Consider the following 9,191-nt stretch of genomic DNA (forward strand, 5'->3'; position numbering starts at 1 on the left):
AGAGAGATTACCACTAGCCATTAATCTGTTAGGGTTCCACTCTATAAGGTTTATAAACATGAACCAAACGTGTAGGCAATATGCTTTGGGAGGGCAGGCTCTTCATCATCAGATGACAGAATAAGATTGCAACACCAGTAACACATTTTCAATTTTGCAACTGGTAGTTTCCAGAAGCATGCTTTTGAAAAAAGAATTATTTTTTAAAACAGCAGCTACACTAGGGTGTATCTTAAACAAGACAAAGACACATATATTCATCAATGCTGAAGAACTATCAAATCTAATATTAAAGTATTATAAATACGACCAACTATTTTAAGGATAAACATTTTTATTGTTTTCATTATAGACCTTACTAGTTTTTAATGAAAATTCATGATTGGATGGACATTAAACAACTTCTCTCATGATCCTGCTCAGTTTTTGAATTTTGGTCTTCGTAGACATGTCAATGTACTTATCTCCAATGCTGATAATCATTCCACCCATGATTGATGGATCAGACTAGGAAAAAAATGGCAAGATTCTTAATTAGATAAGACATTACTAGAATGTGCTGTGCTTGCAGTTGCATTTGAGAAATCAGTACTATCAAATTTATGACAGAATAGTCAAATGATCTTGACAATTCTTCTGAAATCTTTAAGAACATTTACGATTGAATGCTGGTAGTTTTTATCAAAAAGGGAGTATATAAATCTATCTATCTATCTATCTATCTATCTATCTATCTATCTATCTATCTATCTATCTATCTATCTATCTATCTATCTATCTTCAGGACTTCCAAAGATATGTCTTTGGGACTGCTTTCTTCCCATTATCAGTACTTGATCAATAAGATCAAGTAGAAGTTCCTTTGTGTCCCTTCAGGTGAGGAATGTCACTTCAGGGACCTTGAATATGGGCCTTTTCAACTGTTGGTGATTCTTCAGAATAACATTGTCCCAGAAATCCAATATGGCGCCAACCTTATTGCACTTTCAAAGTACCATTAAGACCAGCTTTTCCAGCAGCCTGGCTGTATAATTATTAACTTTATTTTACAGAATAGGGTATGTAAGCTGTTCAGAGTCGGTGATGACTGGAATGGCATATAACCTTTGTAAATAAGTAAATAATAAAAATAATAAAAATAACTTGACTATGCAAGGGAGCAGGATTAGACAGTTAGTATATGTATCTGATAGTGAATACACATTAATTTTATTTCTAATTATTGTTCTGTGAACAAGGTCTTAAGCAACTTTCCCCAAGTTGGGGAATTCTGGGAGCTGAACTCCACACATCTGGAAGACACTTAAGTTGGAAAGATTAAGAAGTCCAACATCTAAAGAAATGTTAAAATTAGTGGGCCAAGGAATTAGTAATAAATTCTGCTTGTTAATTTAAGGCTGGCTACAAATACGATTCTTTTGCCACTTGTAAAAGTGGTTTGTTCCTATGGCCTAGGATAAGACTTTATCATTTATTACTCAATTTGCATAGTTACATTTGGAAAAGCAAAACATGGAAAAGGTTGCAAGGACAGATAAAAGAATACTAATGAGGATAACAGAGTCAGCCCATCTTCCCACCTTACTTCTAGATTGCTAGAAAAGGCTTTTGCTTTAGAGAATATTTATATAACTTGCATCAATACCTTAACTTCCAGTTTTAGAATTTCTCCCTTGGCTAGAAAACCATTCAAAGTTGTTTTCAATTCAGTAAGACTGGCCTCATCCAAGGACTAAAATATCAGGCAAATAGAGAGAACTTTAAGAATTGACAGATAGCATTCAATTCTAAGCATATTAGTAAGATGAATGTGTGGCATCTCTTTACTTAAAAAAAGAATTGCGTAGCTTGCTATGCATAGAATCCTGACTTGATTAGTTAAAAATATTTTATTGTTTTGACTATTAACTGAAATTCTCCATTCAATAAATAAAATGTGCAAATTACATTTTAATAATTTTTTTAAGAGTGAAAAGTATTTTAAGATACGTAAGACATTAGCAAACATAATACATGTACCTCTTACTATACTACACTAAACTATACTATAACTTAAAGTATCTTTTGGGAATTCCAATGCTACAAGTAACAGGGAAGAAGAGGAAACTCTCTGTCTCCTTTTCTTTCTAATTCTTCTTTTCTCCTTTCTTTCTATCAAAAACAAGAAAAGGAAATATAGCATGACCGAATTTATTAGGAAATGCAGATTGCTAACAGTAATGTAAAACTGTGAAAAACGCTACAAAAAGGAATAGCAAAGGTAAAACAGTATTCATTTCTACCCAATGATCAGAGGGAGTTTGGTAGCACCTTTTCAGATTAAAAATTTTATTAAAGGGCATAAGCTTTTGTGAACCAAGCTAATTGAGCAATGAAGTGATTAAATTGATGTAGGATTTAAAACTGGATGTGGAGGGGGAGAGGGGAAGACAGGTTGGATAAGTGGATGCAGGCTACATGTGGAACAGATCACAACTACATTATCAATTAACAATTATAATGTGTTAAAACCCATTGTGTTTGTTGAGATCTTTTGAGATAGCCAGAAATATTTTGATGCATGTGAGTTCAGCAGTTCCTCATTTAACTGGGGTGGTAAAGTTTCTTTGTTCCAAAATAGCTACTTTGACATCTGTCATAGAGTGTCCTGGGAGATTACAAATGTTACATTAGTTTGTCTTTCATTTGAGCTCTAATGTCAAACTTGTGTTCATTAATGCTTTTGTGCAAAGTCTGGCCTGTTTGTCCTAGGTAGAACCTAGAGGGGCATTGCTGGTAGATGATGGCATATACCACATTACAGGAAGATGTGAAGGTGCCTCTATGCTTATGTGTGAAGTTGTTGTTGTGATAGTGTAGTTGGTGTAAAAGTGGAGGCAAAGTGGACATCTGCCTTTGTGTTTCTTGTTGCATGTGAGAATCTGCTTCAGGTTGGGTAGTTGTCTGTATGGAAGTATGGGCCTGCCACTTAATGCCTGAGAAAGTGTCACTGTCCAATATGGATGGTGACTTATTAATAATGAATGTGAGTGGCTTGAGGTGTGAGTTATAGGTGACAATCAGTGGTGTTCTATTTGCAGTCTGTCTTCTAATGGACCCTCTCTAGGAATCCACTTGTCTATTGATCTTATTAGGTGCTTAGTTCAATCTCCTGAATGTCTGGTTTAATTCCATTAGTTGAGCATCTCTGTCAAGTGGGTTTGAACAAATGCAGAGTCTGGCTACAGACAATAGATTCGGTACTGTGTTCTGGGTGGAAACTGGAAGCATGTAAGTATGCATAGTTAAATGTAGGCTTCCTGTATAACATGGTGTTTATGTGTCCATTGTCTAGTTTTACCATGACATCAAAGAAGTGGCCTTGTTCTGTAGATTGAGTAAGGCTGATGTTGATGGTGGGGTGGAAGTTGTTGAGGTCTTGATGAAATTTGATGAGATGTTATCTGCATAACCACCCTGTCTTCCCCTCCCTTCCCATCACACATAAGATTAGCCACTTCATGCATGCAGTGAAGTAAGCTGTAGTTCACAAAAGCTGATGCCTTTTAATAAAATGTATTAGTTTCCAGACTCCTTCTAAGATTGTTTAACATGGCTCTCCTCTTACAATATCCAAAGGGTACTTATTTTATTCAAAATATGAATATTGTCTAAAATAAGGGAGCAAGCCAATTAAATAAAAAGGAATGTGCTTATAGACCATTTTACTGATGTATTTAGCAGTGCTTGACAGAATAAATTATTTAACTACTATAAACCTAATAATCCACGTTATTTATTTTATTTTATTTTATTCAATTTATATGGCTGCCCATCTCACTTACATGACTCTGGGTGGCTCACAAGTTAAAACAGCAAAAAACAAACATCCATACATAACATTTAAAACAATAGACTAAAATCATAAAAGCATGGGAGAGTGCCAACCACAGCTCACAGACAATACAGCCATCTTGCAGGCTTGCAATATCCATGGGATCCCTAGGCCTGATGGCACAACCTTGTCTTCAGAGACTTTCTAAAAGCCAACAAGATTGGGGCCAATCTAACCAAGGGGACTGATATTCCAGAGGGCAGCTGCTACAGCAGAAAAGGATCTCCTCCTGGATCCTGTCAGATGGAGCTCCTTCATAGGAGTTATATTCATTTTCAGTGTGTGTAACCATGTTATTTCTTCCATCCCGAATCCCTAATTCTCAGTGACCCATCTATAACTATTAAAATAGTTAATAGAAGTATAATAGCCTGTATGTCATTTGTTTACCTGAGCAGTAGTTACAGAACACAATATCTCTCCACGGTATGCACTCATAATCTTACCAAATGCAGAAATTACACCCGAAGTGTAAGGCAACCGACTATTTTCAGCAAGTGTTTCTTGAAAAACAAAAATAAAAGGAATTACTAGAAGTACTTAAGGACATTCAAGCTATATTAGAAGTACAAACACATTGACAAATTACAAAGGAAAGCTTTTTCATTCTGAAGTATTTTACAGATTATTATTCAAACCTCATTTGTAGAGTTCAGTCCAATTTACTATTGACACCACACATGTACTTACTGACAAAATTGATAGTGATAGGAGACAATTTCTCTTTAAGTAAAGCATCATTCACAACCTGTTGTTTTACTTTGGCCTTTACATAAGGATTCATGACAATGCCAGACAATTTAGGCTCCTTCATTACTGCCTAGAATTGTAACAAAAAGAAAGTAGATGTTGGTCAAAATAATTTTTACTTGTAGTCAGTTAATTCACTGTGACATAATTAGTTCTGTTTATCAAAATATGCTCAGTGGCATAATATTGTTTAATGATATTACCATTCACAATACTACTGACAATATAATATTCATCTCCTGATTAATCCTATACGTAGTTAGTCAAAAGCAGTTCCCAGTAGCTTCCCATCTTAGAAAATGTATTTTGGACTATAACTTAAATCAGTAGAATTTATAAATGCTGCATGTTATTTGGAATGGAAATTTCATTCCAAAAGTTATTGAACACATTTTAAATCCATAATATATTGCCTTTTTAAAATAAGTGAATAGAATACATTGCTTTAATATTTTTATAACTTGTATGAAAATTAAAGAATGGAGGACTTTAGTTTATTAAAGACAAAAATACTTTTTACATCTATTTCAACATCCTTTGGTTCTGCTATCCTTTATTGCACAAAGAGATGACAAGGTTACAATAACTTAAAAACTTTTTCTGCCTTCAGCGTGGAAGAAACCTCTAGGCTATTGCGTGTGGCTACAAAGATCATTTCATTTTAACAACAATATCTGAACATAAAATGCTGCCTTTGTCAAATACCTACCAGGAAAACAGAAAGGTAGTCCTATACAGTGTCAGTAATCCCAGGCAAAAAAAAAATATTTCATGAGAACTTGTTTTTCCATTTGTGTTGTAAGAAATCCCTACCACCAATCTAGTTTAAATGCTGAATATCCATCCATCCATCCATCTTAGACACCATGTGACTCCCATTAACTCTGGGTGGCTCCCAGAATAATAATAATAAAAAAAAAAAAATCTGTTGTTGTACGTCAAGTACTCTTCTATTTATCTTTAGTTAGCTCTGATTTTCTCTATCATAATTAGGGGGTTTCTACTTGAACTAGAAGAATTAAGTGCATATTCTTAGTATTTCCTACATAAAATACTTAAAAACTAACTATTCTGGTTCTATGTTAAACTGGGGGGGGGGGATTATTTTTTTGCCTAACAAGAAAATTAAAAAAGATATTCCTCAAATACCCATGAACACCAACATCTTTAGCAGATATACGTATCATGAGATTTACAACAGAGCTGCAAAATGTTATTACCAACACCCGAGTCAGTTCTTTTTCTACTTGATCCAACTTCTTCTGCTTAGAAGCAGCAGAGTAGAGTGCAGTGGCATATCGGCCTTCTAACCCATATATTTGAACTGGGGGCTGCAGGGGAAAAAGCAACACATTAAACCATATTAGTAATGTTACTATACAAGGTAAGTGATCCTGGGCAATTTACAACAGTTGCATGAACACACTTCAACTAATTCTACTGAAATTGATGGGATGTAAAGATTTTAATCTTGCTATAAAAAATTCCACATGTATCTCTGATGTGTGGATATGTTACCCTACCTTATGGTGGAAGCAGCTGTTATCAGACTGAAGAAAGAACACCCACTGCAAAGTTTGATAGTCAGATTCCCCATGATCAAAGCAGAGGTATGACTTCTCAGTGGGCTTTGGTTCTTGCTTTTTCAGGACAGCCACACATTCCCTTGCTGTCCACTTATCTAGTTCTTTCCCCATCTCTTTAACAGATATCTATCTTTCCTCTCCTACCAGCTTTAGTCTTGGTTCTCATTTTTTTCCTCTCATTTTATGAAAACATTCTGCTTTTTCTCTCTCTTGAATTTCACACAAACTGTAACCTTCATTCGGAATAAAATAAGTCTGAATCCAGCAGGACTTATATCTGAGAAAATCTGTTTACAATTCATTGAATATTACCAAAATATTTAATTAAAGTGCTCTTCATAAGCTAAATGCTATCTTCTCACTTCTTAAATTACAACATACTCTTCAATAATCAAGGTGGTTATTCCCTTTGAGTAAAAAACTTCACTAAGGTCCAATTTAGCAATATTTTGTGTTAAACAAATTTACCTGTACTAGCTTGGATGCTGGCCTAACCAGAGAGGTACTGAAGTGCCGCACCTACAAGAAGAAAATTACTATTTAATTTTTTAAAAAAAAGAAAAGAAAAAGAAAAAAAAGAAAGGTATTAAATAAACTGTTTAAAAAATCATATTAATAAAAAAATTGAATTTATTTCTAAACCAATTGTATTATATATAAGAGATACGTCACCGTGTAATACTTATTCTGTAGATTTTAACCTAGCGCAGCTTCCAGAAATACACAAATGTAGCTTTTTTTTTTACTGTCCACAGCAGTTATTTCAGCAATTCTCAGTTGAACAAGGCATGCATTCAACACTACAGCAATATCATATTAATTCAGCAAATACAGAAATATATTAATTCTTAATTAATATGATCAATTAATTAATATTAATTCTCAATGTCATTCAGTATTGTATTTTCTTGTAGAATGCTACTTCTAGAGCTACGCACAATTCGATGATGATTTGGAAGATGTGCCCAAGACCTTGCATCTCTGTTATTCATTAAAGCAGCTCCTCTTTTTTTTTTTTGTTCAGTCGTTAAGTCGTGTCCGACTCTTCGTGACCCCATGAACCATATTGCGCTAGGCCTTCCTGTCCTTTCCTCTTTTTTAGGTTTCCACATTAATCCACAAAAAAAAAAAACAAAAAAAACCCCAACCTGGTACACTGAGGCTCTTAACACTTTTTTCAGGTCACACAGAATGTCTCCCATGGACAATTATAAATTATGGGTTTGAATTTAAAATAGGTGAGAGCTGACATAGAAAAGAGCACACGTCTGCACTTACCTGTAGAGGAGTATATGTCACTAAGTTCAAATGGATTTACTCCCAGGTAGAGAGTTGGCAATTTAAGACTCTTTGGGCCAAATTATACTCTATATTGATGGAGAATACCAAAGTTTTAATGACAGAAGTTATTGGTGGCTACCTTATCATTCTGATATTCTCTGGAAATACAAAGTCTGGCTGAGTATTTTTTTCTAACACTAAATAGGCTGCTTCTAGATAATCTGAATGATGTATGTTTGGATGCATACTGCTATTTATACATGTCTTAAGTTAGTATTAATCACTAAATGCTAAAGGCATGCTAAAACTAAAAGAATTAAGTTTCACATTACTTATATGGTGAAACTCAACACTCCGTGCTATGGTAAATACAGCATCATAAACGAAAAAGAGGGAAAAAAGATCACATCAAGGATGACATTGAAAGCAAGGCCTTTAAAAGATTTCCAGCAGTCCTGCTGGAAAATGAGCAAATGTAGAGGCAATGGAGATAGTTCTCTCTGCTGATGGCACAGACACCATAGCACACATTAGAGCTAATTATTTTTACATTAAACATTTTGTCTGAATTTTTCTTACTGGCCAGTAGAGTATATTTATATTTAAAAACATTCTTTTTCACCAGAAACAGGCATTCCCGAAATAGATACAACCTGCAGGTGTAGTTATGAACTTACTTCTGTACAAGCTTTTCTCTCACTTATATTACTGTCTCTCCAATGAAAGTTTTTTTTAAGTATCAGTAAGAGCAGTTCATCTATGATGTGGTTGCTAGACAATGACTTGATGGCACATAATCACCAATCAAGAGCAGTTCAACAGTGGAACCACATTGTGAGTTTCCTTTCATTGATATGTTTTCACAGAAGCTGGATAGCCATCTTGGATTCCTGCACTCTGTGTGTGTGTGTACTCAAAAGCCAGAACGGCCCCCACTCTGTGATTCTATGTGTCTCCCACATGCATATTTAACTAGTTTTTCTATTCTATTTCGGGAATTTCTTTCAACCCAAGCATTTCCCACGCTGTCTTTCCCTTTTGGAAGAAAAAAAGCGTTATGAATCGCGTTCCTGACATTTATTTATTTAGCAAATTTATATAGCCGCTCATCTCACAAAACGTGACATGATACCAACATTGCCAGACAGGGCTACAAAGCACTCTCGCCGAGCGCCTCGGGGAGACTGTGGGTTCACAAGACATACTGGACCACGAGCAAAGCAGGGGCTGAGTTCGCACAATGCGGTAGGCAAAAATGCGGCTGGCTGTTTGGGCTTCATTCAGAAATTGTTCTGGCATGCGGCGGCTCTCAAGTTCCAAAAGGAGGATTTTGCAACAAATCCGGCAGTGAAAATGGAAGATTGCTTGCTCAGAGCATCTCTTTTACACCTTCATATCAATCAGAGCCCTAATTTTAAGCCAGCTCCACACAGTCTCCATATCTTCGGGATCCCACTTGATCCTGAAATCTGACTCTTCCTTCCCCGAACCCTCACAGGAACGGCGGAGATGTTCCCGGAATGAGGAGACCACAAATAAAGGACCACCCTCTTTTTCTTCGCGAAATATTACCACTCACCTTCAGACCCAACCCTGCCGCCGCCGCCGCCATCTTCTTCTCTAGGTCAAACCGGCCTTCCTGGCCTGGCAACAGGAAGCGCGCGCAAAGACTGACGCACAAGTGCGGCTTTCTGGGAGTC

General features: G+C 35.8%; 1 protein-coding gene across 1 annotated transcript; it reads right to left on the minus strand.

The window, feature by feature from the left end:
* Positions 1 to 316: 316 nt before the first annotated feature.
* On the minus strand, positions 317 to 9,178 carry ATP5PO (ATP synthase peripheral stalk subunit OSCP). Its single transcript, XM_007420168.4, has 7 exons — positions 9,071 to 9,178; positions 6,679 to 6,729; positions 5,845 to 5,955; positions 4,565 to 4,694; positions 4,265 to 4,377; positions 1,646 to 1,732; positions 317 to 507 (listed from the first exon to the last, which is right to left on the minus strand). Exons 1-7 carry the CDS (start codon positions 9,101 to 9,103, stop codon positions 394 to 396), a joined length of 639 nt encoding a protein of 212 aa, XP_007420230.1. The 5' UTR covers positions 9,104 to 9,178; the 3' UTR covers positions 317 to 393.
* Positions 9,179 to 9,191: the final 13 nt, after the last annotated feature.

This window comes from Python bivittatus, unplaced genomic scaffold (genome assembly GCF_059951505.1).
Source record: "Python bivittatus isolate LINGU-HERP-01145 unplaced genomic scaffold, Pbiv_v1 ctg000350_np1212, whole genome shotgun sequence".
In the NCBI taxonomy this organism is placed as follows: domain Eukaryota; kingdom Metazoa; phylum Chordata; class Lepidosauria; order Squamata; family Pythonidae; genus Python; species Python bivittatus.